Source organism: Herpailurus yagouaroundi, unplaced genomic scaffold (assembly GCF_014898765.1).
Source record: "Herpailurus yagouaroundi ecotype Mexico unplaced genomic scaffold, PumYag 192, whole genome shotgun sequence".
Classification (NCBI taxonomy): domain Eukaryota; kingdom Metazoa; phylum Chordata; class Mammalia; order Carnivora; family Felidae; genus Herpailurus; species Herpailurus yagouaroundi.
The window spans coordinates 14,862,098-14,885,159 of record NW_024412423.1 but is presented as its reverse complement, the minus strand read 5'-3'; the positions used below and the strand labels follow the sequence as shown (position 1 = coordinate 14,885,159).

At 43.9% G+C, this 23,062-nt stretch overlaps 2 protein-coding genes and 3 long non-coding RNA genes across 13 annotated transcripts in view; 2 read left to right on the top strand and 3 right to left on the bottom strand.

The window, feature by feature from the left end:
* LOC121010642 (uncharacterized) overlaps positions 1 to 4,060 on the bottom strand; it is a 178,873-nt gene extending 174,813 nt beyond the window's left edge. For 5 of the 6 annotated variants that reach the window (XR_005781305.1, XR_005781309.1, XR_005781310.1 and 2 more), the window contains exon 1: positions 3,976 to 4,060. This is a non-coding gene — a long non-coding RNA (uncharacterized LOC121010642). Of the gene's footprint in view, positions 1 to 3,971 lie in introns of all 6 variants that reach the window. The other variant, XR_005781307.1, reaches the window with a different exon arrangement.
* Positions 1 to 10,281, top strand: part of CUNH5orf63 (chromosome unknown C5orf63 homolog) — a 42,027-nt gene extending 31,746 nt beyond the window's left edge. For 3 of the 4 annotated variants that reach the window (XM_040444364.1, XM_040444365.1, XM_040444363.1), the window contains 2 exons: positions 9,917 to 10,074; positions 10,191 to 10,281. In XM_040444364.1, coding sequence (XP_040300298.1) covers positions 9,917 to 10,069 — 153 coding nt within the window. In that variant the 3' untranslated portion in view covers positions 10,070 to 10,074; positions 10,191 to 10,281. Of the gene's footprint in view, positions 1 to 9,916; positions 10,075 to 10,190 lie in introns of those variants that run through there. The other variant, XM_040444367.1, reaches the window with a different exon arrangement.
* On the bottom strand, positions 5,046 to 12,466 carry LOC121010641 (uncharacterized). Its single transcript, XR_005781304.1, has 3 exons — positions 12,149 to 12,466; positions 9,959 to 10,039; positions 5,046 to 5,137 (listed from the first exon to the last, which is right to left on the bottom strand). It is a non-coding gene; the product is annotated as an uncharacterized LOC121010641 (long non-coding RNA).
* A 209-nt stretch (positions 12,467 to 12,675) lies between these two features.
* The window catches only part of MARCHF3 (membrane associated ring-CH-type finger 3), a 148,997-nt gene continuing 138,610 nt past the window's right edge, over positions 12,676 to 23,062 (top strand). The window contains exon 1 of the mRNA XM_040444360.1: positions 12,676 to 12,905. The gene's annotated coding sequence lies outside the window, so the exon portion shown is untranslated. The remainder of the gene's footprint in view (positions 12,906 to 23,062) is intronic.
* Positions 17,984 to 23,057, bottom strand: LOC121010639 (uncharacterized). The gene is made up of 3 exons (XR_005781303.1): positions 22,957 to 23,057; positions 20,539 to 20,676; positions 17,984 to 18,133 (listed from the first exon to the last, which is right to left on the bottom strand). It is a non-coding gene; the product is annotated as an uncharacterized LOC121010639 (long non-coding RNA).

The window sequence follows — 23,062 nt, the reverse complement described above, 5'->3', positions numbered from 1 at the left end:
TCAGGGATGCTATTCCCAAACTCGGCTAGCAGCAGGCAACGTCATTGCCAACACCTTCCAGAGCCCATGGAGAAGGCCATGACAGATTCTCAGGGAATGCACTGCCACGCAATGGGAAAGACTGTCTCTATTTGACCTTGCCCAGGATCTGGCTGCCCCTCCTTCTTATGGAAAACACAGGTGTGGCCTGGCATGATTAAGGGAAAAGGCAGTCTTTGTATTCCTGATCCTAAAGACTCCCACAGTTTCAGATCTCCCCTTTGAGAACACTTGTAAGCGAAAGTTCTAATGTGTGGTACATTCCGCCCATGCTTTTCTGAGACTGTGCTCTTATTAGAAGCAAAACAAAATGCTGCTTATGAACACCTGCTGGTGAGCACCAAGCCAAGAGGCAGCGTGGGCGTTGGATGAGAGGTGTTGCCCTGGCAGTAAATCTAAGTTGCTCACACCAAAGTAAGGGTTTCTAGGGAAGCTATCTGAGCGAGAGGCAAATACTTAGTCATTCAGAGCAGGCCATAAAGGAGTGCTTCTTTCCAACAAGGGAAGGTCTGACTCCAAAGAGCTTAAAAAATGGTTAGCATTTCTCTCTTCAATCCATCCTTTTATTCACAATATATATTTCTTTGTTAAGAAATAGGAGGCTCTGTAATCAAACCCTTGTTGACAAGTTGTTAAAGAGCTACAATTTATCTGCTTGGTGTTACTTCAACAATAGTTTTTGCATTATGATTCTAAGTCACTTAATAAAAGAGTACCCAGGCCCTGGTGTGGTCTAAAATACCGGAAGCTTTGGTGGCTCAGTCGGTTAAATGTCCAGCTCTTGATTTCAGTGCAGGTCATGATCTCACGGTCTTGACATTGAGCCCTGCATCCCAGCTCTGTTCTGAGAGTATGGACCTTGCTTAAGATTCTCTCTCTCCCTCTCTCTGCCCTTCCCCCATGCTTGCACAGGTGTGCTTATGGGTACACACTTTCTCTCAAAAAACAGAACAGAATAGGGGCGCCTCAGTGGCTCAGTTGGTTAAGTGTCTGACTCTTGGTTTCGGCTCAGGTCATGATCTCACAATTCATGAGTTTGAGCCCCTCTGCTGACAGCACGGAGCCTGCCTCAGATTCTATCTCTCCCTCTTTCCCTGCTCCTCCCCCCCACCCCCCGCCACCAAGTAAATAAGTAAACTTAAAAAATAAATAAAAGAAAATAAAATAAAAAATAAATAAAATAAAATAAAAATAAAATAAAATAAATAAAATAAAATAAAATAAAATAAAATAAAATAAAATAAAATAAAATAAAATAAAATAAAATAAAATAAAATAAAATTTGTGTTGTATGTATCTTGTGTCTTCTTACCTACTCCCCAACACCACCAAGTTTTAAGATTTGACTTCTCGGGGCGCCTGGGTGGAGCAGTCGGTTAAGCATCCGACTTCAGCCAGGTCACGATCTCGCGGTCCGTGAGTTCGAGCCCCGCGTCGGGTTCTGGGCTGATGGCTCAGAGCCTGGAGCCTGTTTCCGATTCTGTGTCTCCCTCTCTCTCTGCCCCTCCCCCGTTCATGCTCTGTCTCTCTCTGTCCCAAAAATAAATAAACGTTGAAAAAAAAAATTAAAAAAAAAAATTCGACTTCTTAAGCATTTCCTATAATCGGTCTCCTTGTTTCAGCGTTCACTGCTATTGCCACCATAGTTCAAGGATTTATCGTCTCTTACCTATGTACTGCAAAAGCCCAGTCTCCTAAACGGTCTCCCCTGCTCACTGGCCTCCCATCCCATCTCCCATCCATCTTATCATCACCTCCAATTATCCTTCCAAATCACAGGCCAAGTCGGATCACTCACAAACCCATCATGGCTCTCCAATGCCCACAGAAACAAAGACCAAACTAGAGAATTCAGCATCATAGTAAAAGCCCTGCATCTAGCCTCTATATAGTGTATCATTCATGTATCCTAATTCCTACTGATACCAGATAAATTACCCTTGCATTAAAAAACCATCATTTCGTATCTTGGAGCCTTCCATCTTACAAAATCACCCTTCTGTTTCAATTCAATTGCAGCTTCCTCCAGGAAATTTTCCACCCTTTCTTCCAACCCAAATCAATCACTGTCTCCTCCAAGCTCATAAAGCACCATAGATATGTGTATATATGGTTTATTGAGATATGAGTCACATACCATACAATCCACCCATGTAAAGTGTACAATGTGATGTTTTTTAGTATAGACTTGTGCAGTCATCACAATTTTAGAACATTTTAATCACCCCAAAAAGGAATCCTGTACCCATTAAGAGTGCCTTCCCATTTGTCCTCCTCCCGCCCTACGCAATCCTAATCTACTTTCTATCTCTATAGATTTGCCTATTCACAAAGCTTCATGTCACTGGAATCCTACAATACGTGGTTCTTTGTGACTGGCTTTTCTCATTTTACACATTTTTTCCAGAGTTCATCCATGTTTTAGCACACATCAGTACTTCATTCCATTTTATTGTTAACAGTCCGACGTATGGATACACTATGTTTTATTTATTTTTTAAATCAATGACATTTGGGTTGTTACAACATTTTAGCAATTATAATGCCTCATGTAGACTTTGATTGTCATTTAGTACGTATGGCTTAGTACTAGAGGGTTTCCGTTTGTTTGGCCTGGGTCTGTTTTATCACTGGATGATAAACTCCTATGGACAAAGAACATTATTTTCATTCCGTAATCTCATATGCCAAGTATTCAATAAATGTTCGAAAGATGGATAAATGGGCAGATATCAGAGGTTTTTACTGTCGATTATAACACAAGGTACTCCAAATAAAAATATTAGAGTGGAAGCAGTAATAACACAAGGAGAGTCCCCATAAATTTACCCAGTAAATTATAACAAACACAGGTGGTTCTTAAATAAACTTTAATCTTGGCGCTATTTCCTGGAACTCCACACATGGATCCTACAGTTGACTTTTTTCATGGAAGCAGTTCCTTTGTTAATAATAGTGGCAAAGTAGGTAAACACAAGCCTGGAAGATGCTAGACTTTTTCTCCTAAATGGACTCCACGGTGTTTTCTTGTTGCTCTTGGCTTGTCTGAGTTTATTATTATCGTCTGTCTAGGACAGTGGTTCTCCACCCTGGCTGACCATCAGAATCCCCTGTGGAGCTTTACAAGATACAAATTATTTGGGTCCCGCCTCCCAGAGTATGATTCTAAGCTTGGGTAGGGATCCAGGTTCTAAAAGCTATAAAGATGCTTCCAATGCATAGCCAATTTCAAGAATTCCTATATCAAAAGTTGCCCTGAGGTTAAAAGAATTAATCATATACAGCATGTATGAGCACTTGACTCCTAGAGAGTATTTTACTCATCCTGGGATCATGCCCATTAATACTACCTAACATTTATAAGGCACTTTTTATTTGGAAAGAGCTTTGCAGTCATTTTTTCTTAGCTAGGCTTGCATGCTGGGTGACCTTGTACAAATCACATAATCCCTTTGTGTCTTAAACTTCCTCAAATGTAAACTGTTGGCAGTAATACTGACCCACCCTCAAGGGGTATTGTGGAGACTAATGGGGGCTGAAAGGCACTCAGCAAACAAAAATGTTACATGCATGCTTATTAGACAGGTATGAAGACCTAGTCACAGTCTTTTAAAATGAAACAAATTCCAAAATAAACCCAAGCCTTTCCTGCAATCTTCGTCATCATCTCACAGATACTTTCCCAACACCAAAGTACAGTAGTTCTCCCTTTCCAGCAAGACTAATAAAGTGACATAATCTATACTCACAAAGATAGAGCTAATCATGGCAGCAAATATGTAAAACAGACCTGAAGTATAGTTTGTTAACCTTCTCATTTATCATTCATAATGCAATTTAGAGATTCTATCTAAAAAACACACTCTTCTGAAAAATATTCTTAGAAAAAATTCATGCGTGTTCACACAAGACTGTAAGCTGATGCTACATACTCACTGTTGATGTTAAGCCTGAAGGTGCTTTCTAGTCTGCTGGTTGTTTTTTCCATGGCTATATTTAGCCTCTTCTCATCCTCCCCCACGTGGCTGAAAGAATATATGGTCAAAATGAGACTTTGAGACCTAGCTCAAGTTGGGGATCGGTGAGAACGGGAGGCAGAGGAAGAGTTTCTAACCTTGGAACCAAAGACAGGTCTTGCAAGGATGGTGACCCACAACTAAGAACTCACTTGTAATATATTTTCAGGTTCTTGGAAAAGGGAGTCAGAAAACAGCCATAGTTTTCCCTTTTTCCATTTTGCTTTGAAAAGGCCACAAAACTTTCAGGGGCCAGGTCCAATTACATATTCCAATTCATTTGCAAGTGAATAGTTTCTTTGACTCTGAATAAGAATTAGTGCCCTCATGCCCACCACAGCTGATGTGAGCTATGAATTCTAAGCAAGCATGACCTTTCTGGGGACACTCGACCTTGACTATGCTCTTTTCTCTTTGGACTTCTGAGAGATTGGTTGTATTTCCAAGGGCAGTTGTCTGCTTTAGTTAAGCTCAGAACCTGCTAACAATTAAATTCTATCAAACAAATATTTACTGAGTACTTATACCTGAGGATAATACTGTAGTGATTACTGCAGAGGCCATGAAAAGTACCTTGAGATGCTATAACTCAATGACCTTGGATCCTTTACCCAGGACAAGACCAATAACCTCCCCACAAAGACTCCCAGGGTTTAGTCAGCTGACATGCCTGTTTCCAGACGCATCCTAAATTGGCCTTCACCAGACACCAAGATGAAATGTCATTAACTTCTCACACAGTATTTTGCTCCCTGCAATATCCCGTTAGACCTTGTTCAGAATTCAGAAGCTCCTGTGAAAAGAGCCTCAGTCTTATTGGTTGGGAAAGTTATCTACTGCACATAGTTTTTGTTTTTTAAACAAGGTTAATTCTGGCATGTTTTGGCCTCAATCATCTTTGAGAGTTTCAGCATTTTTGCTGCACATCTTAAGAAGAGAAAGAACCCACGTTAGCTTCAGTTTTAATAGTTAGGAGAAATTAATGCTAATACATGCCTTCAATGGGATTCACTTAGGTATCCTGAACACTTTCTTCCATCAATATGGAAAGTCCCCAGATGTATGTATTGTGGATTTTTCCTCTGTAAAGAGATGCAAATGGTTACAATCAGTTGTATGATTTCCTCTGAGTCTTTCAAAGTTCTGTTTTCTCTGTATCTCAAGGTAAGCATCCCTGCTTTGCAGATCTAGAAGCCAAGACAACATGGATTAGTTTTATCACTTTCCTCAGTGAAACAGAGACCATCTTGTCCCAGCCCATTGCTCTCCTACAAAGCACAGGAAAAAGTTATGGCATTTTAAGAGAGAAGAGAAATCAGATACAGTTTTCTGGTCCAGTGCTTGTTCTTTATCTTTCACATAGAATCCTTAAGATCTTAGATGAAATTTAATGATCCTTACATGTTAACTTTACTTTCTTTCAACTTCTTTAAGAAACAAACAAACAAAAAAAAAACATGGAAAAACACTTAACCACTTATTTGTGGATCTCTCTATAACCCGGGTCATAAAATACAATCCGGGCAAAGCCAAACAAGGCACTAGAGGGTTGAGAGACAAGGAGAATGTTACGCATTAGATTTAGGATTTTGAAATATTCCGTTTTAGTGGTTTCCTGTTTTTCTTCACATATCGGGTCAACAGTGGCCTGTCATTTGTTGCAGGTATTTAGGTATTTGCTCTAGAGGAAAACTTCTCTGACTGATCACGGACAGGAATTTACCAAACAAAAAACAAAACAAAAAAACCCACTCTTCCATAATACCAGATCAATAAGAAGTGCCCTATTTCACAAATGTTAAAATTTTCAGTTTTAATTTTTATGTCACCTAAGTTTTCTCATCTCACCCACCCCTTGAGGGCATCTCTTTATTTCTTTATAGGAAGATTTAAATAAGCAATCGGTTTCCTTTCTAAGCATTTTTGGATTAACAATAATACTTCTCTCACTTGTATTTTAGCCCAGATGATTAAACAGTAAAAATGCTAATTAGTAGCCTGTATCTGAAGAGAAAAAGCTATTTCTTAATGGGCGAAATTCAAGCTGAGATGGAGACCTCATAGGGCACTACAATAAACGGGTTAGGTTGCATGCTAAGGGGAAAGGATTAGGGACCGAATTGACCAACTCCGGAGAGAGATTCTGGCTTAGTGGAAACACTAAGCTGAGATCCGAATATATTAAAGATACTGACAACACTAAAGTTATCAAAATGCAGCCATTTGTTATCAATCGTAGAGCACAATTTGTCTTTGTCTTTCTTACTGACCTGCAGCTGACTTGAGAAATAAAATAAATTACATGCTAAGAAATTAATTTTATTTTTCTTCCATTTACTTTTCCTTTCTGGAAAGACATTGAGCCAGGGTGGAGGGCATATTACTAGATGAGCATTGCGAATACAATGTCCAGAATCTGCACCCTTCTTCCCACAAACACCTATGAGGAAGTCAAAAGTCCTACTTCCAAATTCCACATCTGTCAGTTATGAGCTCCATAATGGTGGGCAAGTCTGAATTTCCAAATGCATTAGTGTTCTCATCCACTGAAGGAGGAAAAATAATATGTATCTCGTTGGAATGCTGTGAAGGTTAGAAAAGCCAGTGTATGAGAAACCATCTGGAGACTAAGTGTATATTAGCACTCAGTGCGTGTTAGAATAATGAGGGAATGGAAGAAGTCAGAGAGGAGTCGAGCTCTCACTGCCCACAGGCTAAAATCTATATATTTAGCCGGGCATTCAGTGTGCTGGAAAATCTGCTTTCTCCTCACCAGCGCTTTTTTGACAAACGTCCTGCTGTGGTCAAACATTCTCCAATACACCTTGAACGTGCCCACCTTCCTTGCTCTGGCATTCACACCACCCTCAGCCTCTCTTTGCCAAAATTCTACCCATCCCTCAAGGGTCTCAAATCCCACTGTCTCCGGGAATGTGAGGGGACTCACCTTCTCCTCCTCTAAACCCTGGTCCTTGCTGGCTAGAGCACTCCTGGAGACACCATCCACAAAACGCTTACTGCCCCAGCAGACTCCCTGCACGTCAGGGACCACGCATACAGTACCCATCGCTATACGCCACACACTGTGGTACCTTGCCAAGGAGAGGTGCTGAAAAGACCCGTGATTGAATAAATACATGATTTCTCACCCTGCCCCTGTTGTGCGCTTGGACAAAACACTTTGCCTTCAGTCTCAGTCGCCTCAGCTGTGAACAGAGGATAACAGCATGGATATACTCCCCAGGTGTGCTATGAAGAATACACCAATGACTGAAAAGCAATTTGAAAATGTAAAATGAAATGCTATATATAAATGTTACATAATCAAAATCATTTCCCTCTGTATTATGGTTTATTTGGCTTTATATCTTGGAATCCTTTGTGGGTTTCAGAATCTCACAGATGCAAAACCATCCACATTAGCACCTAAATTCTCTTGGGTAATAAACGATTGTGTGTATTATAGCTCACGGCTACTTTTCCCTGGCATACTTACACATGAATCTGTCATAATTTGGGGCATTCATAATAACTAATGATACAATTCATTTCTTAAGGATAATCCATTCTTTTCCTTCTTTAGCCAGTTACTGTTCCCACATTGCTGCCTCAAGGGAACTAACTTTCATTAAACCCCAAATCCAGATGATGAGCACACTGTCTGGAAGCCCAAACTGAGGAGGTTATAGTCGTAGACCTGGAAGTGGTTTGGAGTTTTGAAGCACCATTTGTTTTCTGTGGCCATTTTTGTCCTGAATTCTGAACCTGTCACTCGCTTTATTGTATGTTACCAAGTGCTCAATGCAGCCTAATTGAGGTACCAGGCAAGACTGGATTAGCCCTTTCCGTAGGAAAACAGGCAATGCTAGTTGCAAATACTATTACTAAAAGAGGCTGCTGACTTTTAGTCCATAGAAGAATATAAATCTTAGAACAGTCCTTCCACATAGATAGCAACTCTGAGGAAGGAGAGACAGTAGCAACATTAGGGGCTGATTGTGAGCATCAAGTGAGTAATTAGATGGAAGAGTATGGAACAGCGCAGGACATATAGTGAGTGTCAATAAATATGAGGCATTGTTATTATCAGCAGAAGGACCAGTATGAGCCCAGCCCTGTGCTAAGAGTTACACAGAGATTCTTGCTTGAGATTCATAATAAGCTAAGCAGAAAAAACTCAACATTCTTCACCGCCACCCCAATTATCTCAGAGAAGCTAAGCACCTTGTCCGAGGTCTCAAAGTTAGGAAGCAACAGAAAGGAAATAAAACCTTCAGTCGATCATGTTTCTTCAGCCCATATTGTTTGTCCTGTTTCTCAGAACACCCTGCTGTTCTTATTTTTAACTTAGGTTGGGAGTCTGTTTTTCCTTCTTGAGTACATGACCCTCCCTTTCCAAATTCCTCAGTGTTACTCACTCTGAAGTTTTAAAATTAACGGTATTTTTTAATCTCTTCTGGTGGCCTTCTGACCAATGTGTGTAGTTTTATGTGCCAGGCCATCTTCCTTAGATCATTCTAGCCTTTCATCAGAGTTGTCCTCACACGGTGGCATCCATTTTTAACAAGTTCAGTGTAGATTTTTTTCCAGGGCATGCATGAGGAAATCCCAAGTTTGTGTACAACAGAGGCTTCCCTTTCCCACACATTTCTGTTATCACATTTTTCCTTGGTTGGACCTGAGGCAATAGAACTTTGACAGGGGGTGCCTGCAATATCATTTAAACACATGAGAGAGGGGCGCCTGGGTGGCGCAGTCGGTTAAGCGTCCGACTTCAGCCAGGTCATGATCTTGCGGTCCGTGAGTTCGAGCCCCGCGTCGGGTTCTGGGCTGATGGCTCAGAGCCTGGAGCCTGTTTCCGATTCTGTGTCTCCCTCTCTCTCTGCCCCTCCCCCGTTCATGCTCTGTCTCTCTCTGTCCCAAAATAAATAAACGTTGAAAAAAAAAATTTTTTTAAATAAATAAATAAATAAACACATGACAGATCATTGTTTTGTGGGTGGTATCACCCTGGCTGCAGACCTTGTGCCAGAGCAATCTCTCTGTTACAAAAATAGCTCCTAGTTGCGGACAAATTAACACCATACTTGAGTTTGCAAAATCACCTACAAGATATTTTGTCCTCTCTAGGGGAATTAATATTTCAGAGTGCCTTATCATGAGTTATCTCTTCTTTCTGTGAAATTAATCAGAAGGATTGCTGTTTTGTAGTTGGAAAACTCAGGTTAATGGCTTGCCTGTAGTCCTAGAACAAACCTATGGCAGGGCTGGTATTAGAATCTGCTGCTTCTGATTGCATTTCTTTGCTAAGGTCTTTAGCTCAGCCTGTTCAATTTCTGAATAATTTTCAAAGTGAATACATGATGAGAGAGGTGGTGGAAACGGAAAATAGGGAAAAACACTATTCAGTTGAGCAAAGCTCCCAAAACAAAGAACAAGGACAATCAAAGAACAAGGTAATCAAAGAACAAGGACTGTGAGGACCCTTTTCCGTCATTTCCATTTATGGAATAAAAGGACAATAATCCAACGAGATTAAAATGAAGAGAAATTCCAAGTGTAGAGAGGAACTGTTCAGACCACACTGTTTTCCTGTTTCAACATCATTTTGTTCTCCTTTTCAACAATCACTACTGCTATAAATGGCATGAACTGGCAGTGCTTTTTAACCGCTGTCACAGTGTCCCCCTTAAGCAGCTAAACAGAGTGGGTCAATTCTGCCACTGCTGTTTTATGGAGAGGAAGCAGGGGTAAACAGAGGTTAAGTGACTGCCAGGAGCACTCACAGCTCAGATTAGAACCCAGGGCTCCTATCAGTCACATCCTGCTGAAATTTACAAGGCTCCAAAATGTTGTTTCAGTGTCAGAGATGGGTGACAGTGCCTGAAGGGAAATTTGCTCACCATCCACAAAAGGACCAGCCCAGCTTCCATGGCCTCAACTCAGTCTTCTCATTCCCAAGCCATTCCACAAACTTCTTCATCCTTTTGAAGGAAAGAAATTGTCTTCACTGAAATAGGTTAGTACTAAGCAAGTGTCTTGTGTGTCTAGATTTCCCTGGTTTTCTATTTATTTCATACAGATAGGACTACAATGCATTCTTATGCAAGTAAATCTCATTTTTTTCCCTTGTAGAATAGGGGGACAGCCCAAACTCAAGAGATCACTGGGAGAACAACAGCCAAAGGATTAAGTCTGTGCCAGAGTGACAAACTCCTATCAAACACCAATTACAACAGAAGATGGTACGGAAATACGAATGTATTCTAGATGTGCTGTCTCTAAATGCCATCCACTCCATAAAGGAAAATAAAACCAGTTACTTGTCCGAAACCCCATGGCAATTATGTCTGTATGGAACAAAGAGATGGAAAACCCTGGAAATCAGGAAATGGAAGTCACCCATCTAGTTCTTATTTCCTAAAAAGAAACTTCCTATTTCCTTGTTTCATCGTCTAACACAAATACTATAGCATGTACAGTCAACAGCCAATGTTTAGCTCCTATTTCCAAGGTGATTTTTAAAATACTCACTAGCATCTGTGAAAAACCTTCACAGGGAGTTAACATGATAAACACTGTTGGCAAACTTTTCCTCCAGTTATAGACAGGAGTTGGGGGGTGGGGTGGGGTAAGGAATCCAAGGAAATATACTTTTCCCCTTATCTTCCAACCCCAACCTAGGCAGAGATCTGGTGTATATTCCATTCAGTTGGTCTACAGCTCATTCCTTGTGGGCAAAGGCCATTCTCTCAAGCCAGTCAGCAGTATGGTAAACAACTGCTTACCATGGAATGGGCTGGACTCCCTTGGCTACACCAGTCCTTTGATTCACTAAATGAGTAATTTCTGCAATCCAAATCGGTTTTTAAGGCCTACTAAGGACTGTCCAGAGCCTGATTTTCTTGCTTGACAACCTGTCTTAGGGACCTTTCCCTGCTGAGACAGGGAGCTGAATAGACACAAGTTGAAACTCAAACCAGGCCAGAGAGCCCACCTCAGAGCTGTAGCCTTCCCTGCTGGAGTGGCCATTTCATTCCTTTCCAGCTACAGGCCTTTTGCCTTCCTTCTTGCCAATGACCCTCATCAGGAGGGTCAAGCAGCTACCGAAATAACACCTGTAATAGTCCATACTCCCTCACGCACAAGGAACTAAAACCTTCAGGACTTGTGAATCTGAGGGAGCCAATGGTCAGTGATGAAGGTGTCAGGGCACCAGAAAGCTTGACCCTTTTCCTACTACGCGTAAGTTCATTTTACTAACACGGTTTGAGTGCCTACCTATGCCAGGTGCAGTTCCAGGCACCCAAAGCTATGGGTCTACAGCTTGCTAACATTCTAGGTCTCAGCCTGGAAAGCAACACCCAACCCCGTTGCTTTTTGACTCTATACCTACAGCTCCGTGTATGTGTATACTTCAGCCAAGGTAAGGGCTTAAACACAGGGTGAAGAGCATCCCTGCCAACAAAAGGAGAAGTGACCGGGCCGGCCAGGAAGGGCAGGGCCCACAGAGCCTACTCAGAGGGGCTACTGAGCTGCGACCGACCAGAAAGCTCAGGATCCTCTGGTGCCCGCCGCTAGGGAGGTCTCTAAGCTTGGTCCAGGAACATCCGAAGGGGCAGGGGACGACAGCGTGCATTGTGGGCACTTGTGGCTCGCTTGGAGGCGTTCCTGCTCGCGAGGATTGGGCGGCCCTGGCCCTCTGGCGGACCCAAGGAACAACAGCAGCAGGAGCCATGCTACGGAAGTCCCCCGACAGAGCAGCCCGACCCTAGGTTGGGTATCGAGGCCTCCGGCGCCGTCTAGCGTCCGAGCCTCCCTTTCGCCCCCGGGCTCTGCCCAAGCGCCTCAGGCACTTTGGGCCGGGAAGGGGGCCTAGGCGCCGGTAGGCTTCCCTCCTAATGCTGGTGTTGGTATGAAAGCACGGCTGAGGAGGGGACGTGTATTGAACTTTCCAGGAGGTCCGCAGAGTCGGAGTTTTGTTTTGAAGATAACCACCAAACCGCAACCAGAACCTTTTCCAGGGAGCCCGGAGCTCCCAGTTCCGGGCCCGGGCCTCCAAAGGTGACTGGATGAGGCGGCCCGGGACTCACCCTCTTTGGGTCTCGGTTTCCTCGCTGGGGCTCCTTTGGGGACGCCAAGTTCGGCGCCTCCCGCGGACACCAGGTGTGGGCGTTGTCAATCCGGAGTCGGTCCGCGCTGCGGCTGGGCTTCTCGCTTCACAGCGCGCCGACACGCTGCGGCTCTTGGGGCTCTGGACGGCCCCAGACCTCTCTAAGGCAGGGGCCTTCCGGGGCCGCCACTTCCCTCCCGAGGCACCCGGGTCGCGGGGCAGCTACCCCGACAGCACCAGCCCGCAGCCCAGGCACCCCACCGCAGCCAACTTCCCCGCCGCCAGCGCGTCTCAGATCCAGCCCTCAGCCGCAGGCGATTGGACGGCGGCAGCGGGGCGGGGCCGGGCGCTCGGCACTGCCCGCGGCCGCCCGGATTCCCGGAGTCGCCGCAATTGGCTGCAGGCTCCGCCAGTCACGCGCGGAAGGCGCCCCGCCCCGCCGGGCTGGCCCAGGGCTGGCTCCGCCCCGCCCGCCGCGCGGCCCCGCCTCCCTCCAGAGCCGGGTAGCCTCAGCTCCGCCGTCCGCCTCATTCGCTAAGCTGGTCCACGAATTGTCAACGCGTTCGGGCGGCTGCTGAGCCGGGGCGCCCGCCGGGCTTGTCGTGCTCCCTCGGAGGTGCCTTCCCGAACCAGTGTGCCGGGTCCGCTAGGGCCAGAACGGTCGCCGGTTCGGGGCAACTTGGGATTCAGGACCCTCTGCAGGGGCGTCGGTTTGTGATCGGGACTCGGCGAGGAGGGTGAGTGGCCGCGCGCAAGGCGAGCGGCTCCTCTTGGCGCTGTTCGGCGAGCGGGGGGACTGGACGGGTCCTGGCGGGCGTCGGTGCGTCGGTCCTAGCTTGGCGGCTGTGGGGAGGTCAGGGCCAGGCGGGATTTACTCCTTGCTAGTATCCCCACTCCCGAACTTGTTTCGGAGAGTCGCAACTCGGTCCGGGACGCGGCTCTGCGTTCTCACGAACTTGGCATGTTGTAATTGCCATCATTAGGTGGGGCCTGGGGACGCGTCCCTTGGCCCTCTGCGGCGACGACACGCGCGCTGGGGGCGGCCTCGGTGCCCTGTCGTGTACGGCCAACAGTTCCTAGATGGCTTGCGGACGGGTTTCTGAAAAATTAACCAGCGCCAGAGGCGGTGCGGCGCGACAGTGTCCTAACCGTAGCCTGAACCAGGGACCATCGTGTTCGGGGTGGGTCTTGAGGGGTCAGAGAACTTAAGCGACCATCTAGGTTCTGTAACAGGGGCTTCAGTGCTTTGCAATTACTGAAAGGAATTGACAGCATGGATATTAAACTTTGGAAAGTAATTACTTTCTATTAGCACTTGTATCCGCATCCCTCAAGAGGTGCTCGGACCTCCACATCACCTGCAAGGTGTGTCGGAAAGACTTCGTTAGGACCAGGCGGGGAGCTGCTGTCTGTCCCAGTGCAGGGAGCCTGGGAGAATCCAAGACGAAACCGTGAAAGGGACCACCAGGCTGGTCGGTTGTGTGTGTTTTAAGCGATGAAGTTGTGACAGGAACTGACAACAGAGGATTCAAGGTTAAATTTGACACTTCGTTTGTGACCCAGTCTGGGATATTTTTTCTCTGTTTTAATGATAAGGGTTAAAAGCAGCTGGTTTTTCTGAGGGCAGTTGCATACATGTCCTTTATATTATGTGTGGACCAAATAGAATTAAATGTAATATTTTCTTGTCATTCTTATTTGATGTGAATGAGAGCTTCCGGAGTGTACTAGAGACTTGGAAACACAATTTGGGGGAAAATTTGTCTTTGAAAATATACCAAAATGTTGAGATATATAACTGTTCATGCTTGAATATGCATATGTAGATGTGCGTGTGTGTGTAAAATTGATGGGTGAATGAGATAGAAATATATGGAGGGGGAAACAGCCTTGAACTTGCCCTGGGTGGAGAGATAGACCCTCTGATCTATGGAGTGTATGATCAGTGTGTGTGTGTGTGTGTGTGTGTGTATGCATGTCTGAATCTGCGTGGTCTGTCTGGGTCAGTGTATGTCCATGAACTTTATGAGCATTTAGTTCAATACCACTCGGTGCAGATTCCGAGTTCCTGTTTTACAGCCCAGCAGCCGCCAGCCGGCCCATCTGTTAAAACATAATATGTATGCTTAAGTCACTTCATTTGGATCACTAGGGTGGAGTGTGGGTAGGGGGCAACCCTTAGTAGGAACAACATGCTACAAACAAAGACTGCCTCTCAAGTTCTATTTTCATTCTGTATTCAGCCTGAACTTGTGATTTTGGTGAGGGAGAAAAGGAGTGTTTGACTCTTCGGGAATGGCAAACTACATTTTGTGAAATAATTACGGTCATGGTTTGGGGAAAGAGAGTTTATAAGAGGAAAAAAAAAATTCCTGTAGAAAAGAAATGTGTTTGTCACATTACCATGCAACACTGGTTTACTGCTTTGCAGTGGCATGTATATCAGGAACTGTTTTCTTTTGCTTCTTAAGAGAATGCATTAAAACTGAATTGTTTTGCACCAAAAAAAAAAAAAAATCCTTAATAGACGTAAACAGAGCTTTATTGCAGAGGCTATTTAATCTACCAGAGTTAAGACTGGCTTAGTAATTCTAATGAAACATGTTTTTAGGAATTTATAACCTGGATATAAATTCATATTCAGCCTAATCACTGGTTGCAGTGGTTCACAATTTATAGTTTAAGAAATAATAAAAAACCTTTATCACAAAAATTCTGATGACTAAAAGGGTATGGGAGGAGTAAAACAGCTTAATAAGTTCCTGCAGCTAAGTGACTGATACTTAAAAAAACTATAAATTTCCTTAATAACGTAATTACTTTTGGTGACAAAATAAAGGCACAGTTTTGAGAAGGCTAATTGATATTTTTGCCAATAATTTTATGCTCATAATTACATTTTAAGAATGGTGTTTATTATTAATGTGGGCAGAATAAACTGGCATGGTTCTTAAGAACTCATCACAAGAAGTATTGTTTTAATTTTTATGGTACTTAAAACATTTTGCAGCAAATATACATATCTCTAATCTGTGAGTGTCTTTTAAGTTTCTCATGCACTACAAAGACAAAATAATTCTCCTGCCTTGATATGGATCATCTGAATCAACTTAGAAATTCAGTTTGTGGGCTGAACTCTGTTCTCTAAGATTTGATTCAGGAGTCTGGGGTGGCGTTCAGTTATCTGTATTTTGAACAAGCACCCCCTCTCCTCAAGTGATTCTGACGTCAGGGATCCCCTCACCGTATTTTAAGAAACACTGGCATGGTATTTATGATATAACAGAATGACCCTAGTCTGTGAGGTCATTTAACAAGTAATTGTTCTGATATTTCCAGGTGGCATTTATCAGCCTTGTGAAATTTATAGGCAACACTCTAATACTCTGTCCTCAACAATGGCACCTTTTGTCCTGTATTCAGGAGTGTTTAGAATCCTCAGCTATCTCTCTTCTAGGTTAGCCCCAATTCTAAGGAAGTCTCTCTGGAGAAGCAAGGTAATTTAAGACCCCTCCAGTCTCAGTTCCTCCAGTCTATATTCAAAGTCAAGTGGGTTCCTGGGGTGCTCCAAGGGGACTTTGCCAGTCATAACTCACATTGTTGGACATTTCTCCCTAGAAGGTAAAAGAATCCCGGTCCTTGGGAGCCACCTTTGATTCTAAAGCCAATCTGCATTTGGGAATTAGAACCTCAGTAGGACTAGGACAGACTGACACAAGATCAAGGATCTCCTTAGGAAGCTGTAGCTGATCTGCCTCTTGCTCAAGGGAGAGTCCGGGTCACCTATCCAGAGGCCCAAACTTCTCGTTTTCTGAAACTCATCTTAGAAGTATTTCAAGCTGTCCAATTAATTGGATAGATTTTTTTTCAGCATCATAGAGTGATGGGTTGAAAACTGATTGCTAATAACTTCTCTTCTCAAATCAGTGTGAATTTGGACTTATTAATTATTGCCAATTCCCTTTTTATGTACAGTTTGATACACATTAAGAGCCTATTCTTGGGGCGCCTGGGTGGCTCAGTCGGTTGGGCGTCTGACTTCAGCTCAGGTCATGTTCTCACGGTTCGTGGTTCAAGCCCCGCATCAGGCTCTGTGCTGACAGCTCAGAGCCTGGAGCCTGCTTCCGATTCTGGGTCTCCCTCTCTCTGGCCCTCCCCCACTCATGCTCTGTCTCACTCTCATCTCAAAAATAAATAAACATTTAAAAAAAATTTTTAAATAAAAAAAAAGAGTCATTCTCCCATTTCAGACTGGCACAGTTCTCAATTTAAAACTTCTATATAAGGTTTTTTTTTTTAATGTTTATTTATTTTTTTTGAGAGAGAAAGACAGACAGAGTGTGAGTGGGGGAGGGGCAGAGAGAGAGAGGGAGACACAGAATCTGAAGCAGGCTCCAGGCTCTGAGCTGTCAGCACAGCGCCCAATGCGGGGCTAGGAACTCACAAACTGCGAGATCATGACCTGAGCCGAAGTCAGATGCTCAACAGACTGAGCCACCCAGGCGCCCCTAAACTTCTAGATAAGGTTTTAAAGAGAATGGATCTATCAGAGGTTGTTGCCCTTCCCTCGTTCTACCATCCGTGCACTTAGGAAAACCTATTGACTTCTCAGAGTTCAGAAGTGCCTGGGATATTTACTTGCCTGATGACAAAAGGACATGGGTAGGCTGGGACACTGAACTTGGATTGTTCCAGGCCACTGGATCATTACTGGGACTTTCACAGAGCAATTCCCATTTAAAGGAGCACTTGGCAGAAATGTTTATAGGTCACTTATCTTAACAATCCTTTGAGTACGATGATTCTTTTCCAGATGAGCAAACAGCAGCCACAAAAGGCTGGTAATATTTAGATCCTGTCTTTCCCATTCAAAGATAACACCAATAACTGAGAAATTGGCCTTGCATTTGAATTATTTTTTCTTTAGCATCCTGGTAATATGACAGGATTATGCTTAGTCATTCATATCGTCTATAATTTTTTTTACCTCTTTCTTCAAATTTTTTTGTATAGTGAATGTGACCTTGGGACAGTTTTCTTTGTAAAGTTAACCACCATATGTGATACTTGGTTCAATGACCCTAACCTTAACCAGCCAGGCTTGACCCAGAATGGCAAATAATTTGCTAAAGGTCACAGAGCACGATGGCAGCAAAGCCTATATGTAGAATTCTTTGGACTCATATTTTAGACGTTTCCATTTGCTTATGAGTCCTATTATGCTGCTAGTAATGTTTTTATGCTGGCAGAATAGAATTGTTTATATTTCATTTGCCCAGCTTCTGCATGACGAATGGGACCCAGAACATTTTAAAAGCCTAAGTTACAATCCCAGCCTGATTGTACAATGGGATTTATGCCTACTTCAAAAAACTATGGTAGAATGCTACTTTTCTTGAAACTGGGCCATAGGTCACTGCAAGCTTCTAAGCAACAATTCTTTTTTTTCTTTTTTTTTTTTTTTTTTTTTTGGCCATGGCATACTTTTGACAAAAGGAATTTGGCGACTTCTTTTCTCGTTTTTTCACCCTTCTTTCCGCACCCCTATTCCCATGGCAAAATCTACCTATAAAGTATTTACTTTTCAAGTCAATCTGCCCTTTTAACATCTCCTAATACTTGAATTGTAGCCATTTTGACTCTTTTTCTCCCAACATACCCTTACCAAGTTCTTACCTTTACTTTAGATTTTTGGTCCTAGACACATCCTCATACAGAATCCTGATGGAGCTATGTAAGTTTTACTCTAGCTTTCACTTTGTGGATTTAACTACAACAATGGTAAGAAAAAAGGAAGAGAAGAGTAATGTCAAAGTCATGTTGTAAGTATCATGTTAGATATTACCAGCTTATTGTTTCCACGGGAAATTTAAGATGGAGATAATTGAAGTGACAGATGCGTTCATCTGTGGCCTTGCAGACACTCTTCTAATAGAAGATGAGAAATATAACTGAAGACAACATCCTAGGTTACAGAAGAAAAAAAATTTTTATTTTCTCGAAAACCAACAAAAAAATTGTCCGGGTTGGGGGGGGTTGGGTTGGGGGAGGGTGCTGGGAAAGAAGAAGCCCCAGGAACATGCCAGACAGAGTGGTGAGAAATTTATAGAGGTGCTGATGGTTTGGGGTTTCTTGGGGGCATTGATTCTGTTTTATATTGTCTTCACAACCCGCTCGCCCTGCTTGCTTTAAATAATTTATTATAGCAGCAGGCCTTCCTCTGTTAGTTTCCTTTTTTATAACTTTTTCCTTCTCATCTCTGGGTCTAATCAGCGGCATATATAATAGCATGGCTGCTCTAGAGTACTTAGGAAAATCCGTGATCAATATTGCTACATTATAAACCCATGGCTGTTGTGTTCTATTTTGCAATGTTTTCTTCCTTGTTATGTTAACTGCGTATCTGTGTTTTAAACAATATTTTATTCATCTTTGCACAATGAGACTATGGGCTTAGTCTTCTTGGCTGGAAGTATCTTTGGAGTAATCCATCATCAGAACACCATTGATCTAATGATGTATTTATTGCTCACTATTGCAGCACTGGCAAAAAACCCAGTATGATTCTAAAAATTTGATTAAAAAGAAATCAAGCTTTTCCAAGGCGTAGCCATCCAATTATGTTAGCAGCTGCCAAGTGTAGTTTATGCTAAAATATACACACATATTTCAAGTGAGCAAAACGTGATCTTTTCAAAAGCTTTTAAAACTTTTTGCTATGAGACAAGTAGACCAAGAAGATGTCTCCTAATTAGAAAAACTATAAGTGTACTCCCCATCTCAGCCAAAGATAAGGTCTAGTATTTTTTTTTTTTTTTTTGGATTATATCCCTAGACTCGAAAATGGACAGGTTTATCTTTTTCATCGACATAATGAAAACAGTGGGGATAAGAACGAACTCCTAGCCCTTGAACGATTTTCCAGGTAATCATTACAAATCGGAACAACCTGAAATTAATTAACAAACAGTGACTGAGTACCTATCATGGGTGGCACCTCCTTTCTACTTAACTAACTCCACACTGCAGTTCAAGCATTAGAGCCTTTGGGAAGCTTCTCCGTGTTCCTCTTTGGGCTGGTTGTATGCTGTCAACAGGACCTTTCCCTCTTGTAGCCGCACTCCCTCCAGGTCAGCAGCCCCTGGAGGGCAGGGCCTCTCACCTTCCAGTTTCTCAAGAAAGGGTGCTTAAGAAATAGTTGCCAGGTATGCTAGAGGGCCACAGAGAATTACAGGTGAACACTTGCAAGCCCTCTGAAGGATGTGCACGCGTATACTCACCGCCAGTGTATTTATTTAATGTTTATTTTTGAGAGACAAAGACAGAGCATGAGCAGGAGAGGGACAGAGAGAGAAGGAAACACAGAATCCAAAGCAGCTCCAGCCTGAGCTGTCAGCACAGAGCCCGACACGGCGCTCGAACTCCCAAGCCGTGAGATCATGACCTGAGCCGAAGTCGGACGCTTAACTGACTGGGCCACCCAGGCGCCTCTCCCCACCAGTTTAAATGGCAGTGATGATTGAATCCCAGTGCCAGAGTTCTGGCGTTGGCCCCAATCTCCATGCTTCATGTAGCTGCTATCTGTTCCTGCTCTTCCGTCTTGATATCCCCTCCTCTTCATTCCTGGCTTTTCCTCCTCTTGTCACTGCCTCCCTGTCGTGACTTGTTCAGAAATGCCCCTATCTCCACCCTCCTTCCACTAGTCTGGGCCACGGCCCCTGCTACCTTTTGTCTTCTCACACTCCTTGTGTCCTATCTTGAGGAAGCAGCTAACTCACGGGCCCCACTTGGAGACTTGGGGCAGCCTGGCCACGCACATCCTTTCAAGTCTCAGACGGCTTGGTCCCTCTTGCCTTCCAGGGCAGCCAACCAGCTACTTTTGGCCACGGAGGTCTGGGCGCCGTGGAGGAACCAGGTGGTTGCTGGGCCTACAGGCCACTGCCAACCAAAGCTCAGCATAATGGGCAACCTTGACATTTGTGCAGTGAGGCTTTTTAAAAAATAATAATCCTAGGGGCGCCTGGGTGGCGCAGTCGGTTAAGCGTCCGACTTCAGCCAGGTCACGATCTCGCGGTCCGGGAGTTCGAGCCCCGCGTCGGGCTCTGGGCTGATGGCTTGGAGCCTGGAGCCTGTTTCCGATTCTGTGTCTCCCTCTCTCTCTGCCCCTCCCCCGTTCATGCTCTGTCTCTCTCTGTCCCAAAAATAAAATAAACGTTGAAAAAAATAATAATAATAATAATCCCAGCAGATTTTTATTGCCGAGACTAACTTTTATAAATGTTTTTCATCTCTAAATCTCCTTTCGTTCAAGAACAACCCCCTGCACAACTGTGCTTATGATGTCATCTGATGACTTAGGTACGTGCTTACCTCAGAGTGGGTTGCTGAACTGCTGCACGGACCGCGTGTCCAGGTGGAGTTTATGGGGCAGCAAAAGGAAGCGTAACTGCCTGGGGTCAGGGCCTTAGCATCGCCCTTTTAGGTGAGATCTTCATGCACTTCAAATGACTGCAAGAGATCAAGGACCCTTGTTTTCTGTCCCATCTGGGAGGTTAAGCCTCACTTAACATAGGTGCTTTCTTCTCCTACCTGCCAAGAAAATCCCATTAGAAAATTGGGTGATTACATCTAAATATTATTCAAGGCAACAGAGAAGATCAGCAATCCTAGATTAGGTCATGGACTCACTGATGTCTTTTGGACCTTTTAAGTCAGGAGCACTTGCCCCTGCATGTCTCAAAGCTTCTTTCATCTAGGTGCTGCAGGCTACCAGGGTTTGAGGGTGTCTATATGGGGGGGGGGCAAACATCTGTGGAACCCCTTGCCCGTGCCCTTCCCTGCAGCCGGTGGAGGCTCTCCCTGTGGTGCTTTGCTTTGGCATTTTCTCAGACCTGTGTTTCAGCATCCTGTATACCAAAACTTCCTCTTAATACTTTGTGACTGTGTTACATAAACTGAGGTTCTCACAGCCAGAAAGTTCTCATCCTTCACCTTCTAGGTCTCCCCGATTTCGACTTTTCTCTTTCCTTTAGTCCCACCCTCCACTCACGTTTTCCTCTCTGGAAAGGGACATTCTCCATCCTTCCTGTTCAGGTACGGACTCTATTTTATAAAGCTCTATGATAATCATTGTTTCCACGAACCTTTTCCCTGCAGGAGAAACTGCATTTTTGACCATTTCCAGAGGACTTTCCTAGAGGAGTCCAGTGTGTCTTTCTCATGCTAAGGAGATGATCCCAGTGATGCGACTTCTCTCTGGGATAATACATGCTCTGATGGCCTTACCCAGTGAGAAAGGAATTCATCTCGCAAAACCTCAGTTTTCACCAGCCTTACCCATACTTGCCAGGGACAACCCCCCCCCCCACCCCTTACCTGCTTAATCACCCTTACTGCCTCCTGCTCACTTTTTGTATCGTTAGGAAACAAGATCACAAGCCTCTGCTAGCAATAGACATATTCATTGCAATCTAGGGGATGGACCTTTCTACAGAGACCTGAACAGGTAGACACTGAATAGGGAAAAGAAGGACTGGGCTGCCCTGATGTCTTTACAGACAGGACATGTGCGCTGGTGCCTCTTCCGCTGATAAGTCCTTCATCTGTTGTTCTAACCAACCATGGACTGTTTCCTTTTGAGGCTGGGTCACTGCCTTCTAGCTAACACCAACACTGGTCCCTTTTGGCTTTCCCTTTGGAAGGATCGCAGTGTTTGGTTTCCTCTCCTCCACTGATTTTACCTAATTTTTATTTCGGGTGTTTCAGGTTGTTTTACTCTGATGTACCTACTTAAGTCGTGTTGTTTCTAACCTCCGCAGATCTTTTTCTACCACTTTCCAGCCCTTGACAACATCGCACAATTAGACACCATCCTTATATTGAACGAAATTCCATTTTCGCCGCAGATCAGTAATGAAGACATTAAGTGGCATCCCGATGGTGACCCTTTCAAGAGCTAAGGCACCATTTGCTATTCTGTTTTAATTACGGTCTCTTAGCAAATTTTCACCAGTTATAATGTTCACCCCATTTGATAAGTAATATCTCTCAAATACTCTACAAAATTATAAAACCTATGTGCCTTATATTTTCTGTTCTCCATTATGGGCTAAATTTATAATTCTGTAATTTTTCTTAAAGAAAAAAATACTTCTTAGACCAGAATGGCTAATTTGGTTTCAAGCCGTACTGCATTTTGCTTATTGTGAACCATTAGACATTTATGTGATCTTTTATTTTACCTCATTCCCAACCCCCACTGGCCGCTCCACTGCCAATAATCGCAGTCCGACCCTTCCCTCTACAGTCAGTAAGCATCTAGGCTTTCTTTGCAAGATGGATATTTTATTTTACCCGTCCCTGATAGTTTCAACTTCAAACTAACTCCACATGGCCTAAGCAAAAATAGCCAGTGCCCTATTATGATTATATTCCCCCCTTCCTTTCTAGGCGGGTCTGTCTCCTGACAACAAATCATAAACCTGCACCTCTTCTGCAGAGCGTTTCTGCCCCTTAATCCTCTTGTCCCAGGAGAGTGCGAAGCTACTTCGGTTTCCTTAGCATCTGCCCAGTGCGTGGGATCTGTGCTAGATCTTACGTGGTCCCTGTTGAAATTCTTATAATTGGATAAGAGCTCAGAAGTGGAAGCCTTACGAAACAAAAGCCCAATGAGGGGTGTGCTTCACTGAGGCCTTCAGGGGAAAACATGTCAACTAGGCAGGTGAAAGCTGAAAGGCAAAGTTTATAAACGGAAAGCCAGAGATAGACGATTCGGCACCAGCTACTTACTCCCAAGCGCCATCTTCCTGTTGTGACTTCCGGGGTGTTTTCCCCTTGGCCTTTTCCCGGTGACTGTTCCAGTATTGTAAATTACAACGCTGGATCACCCCATATC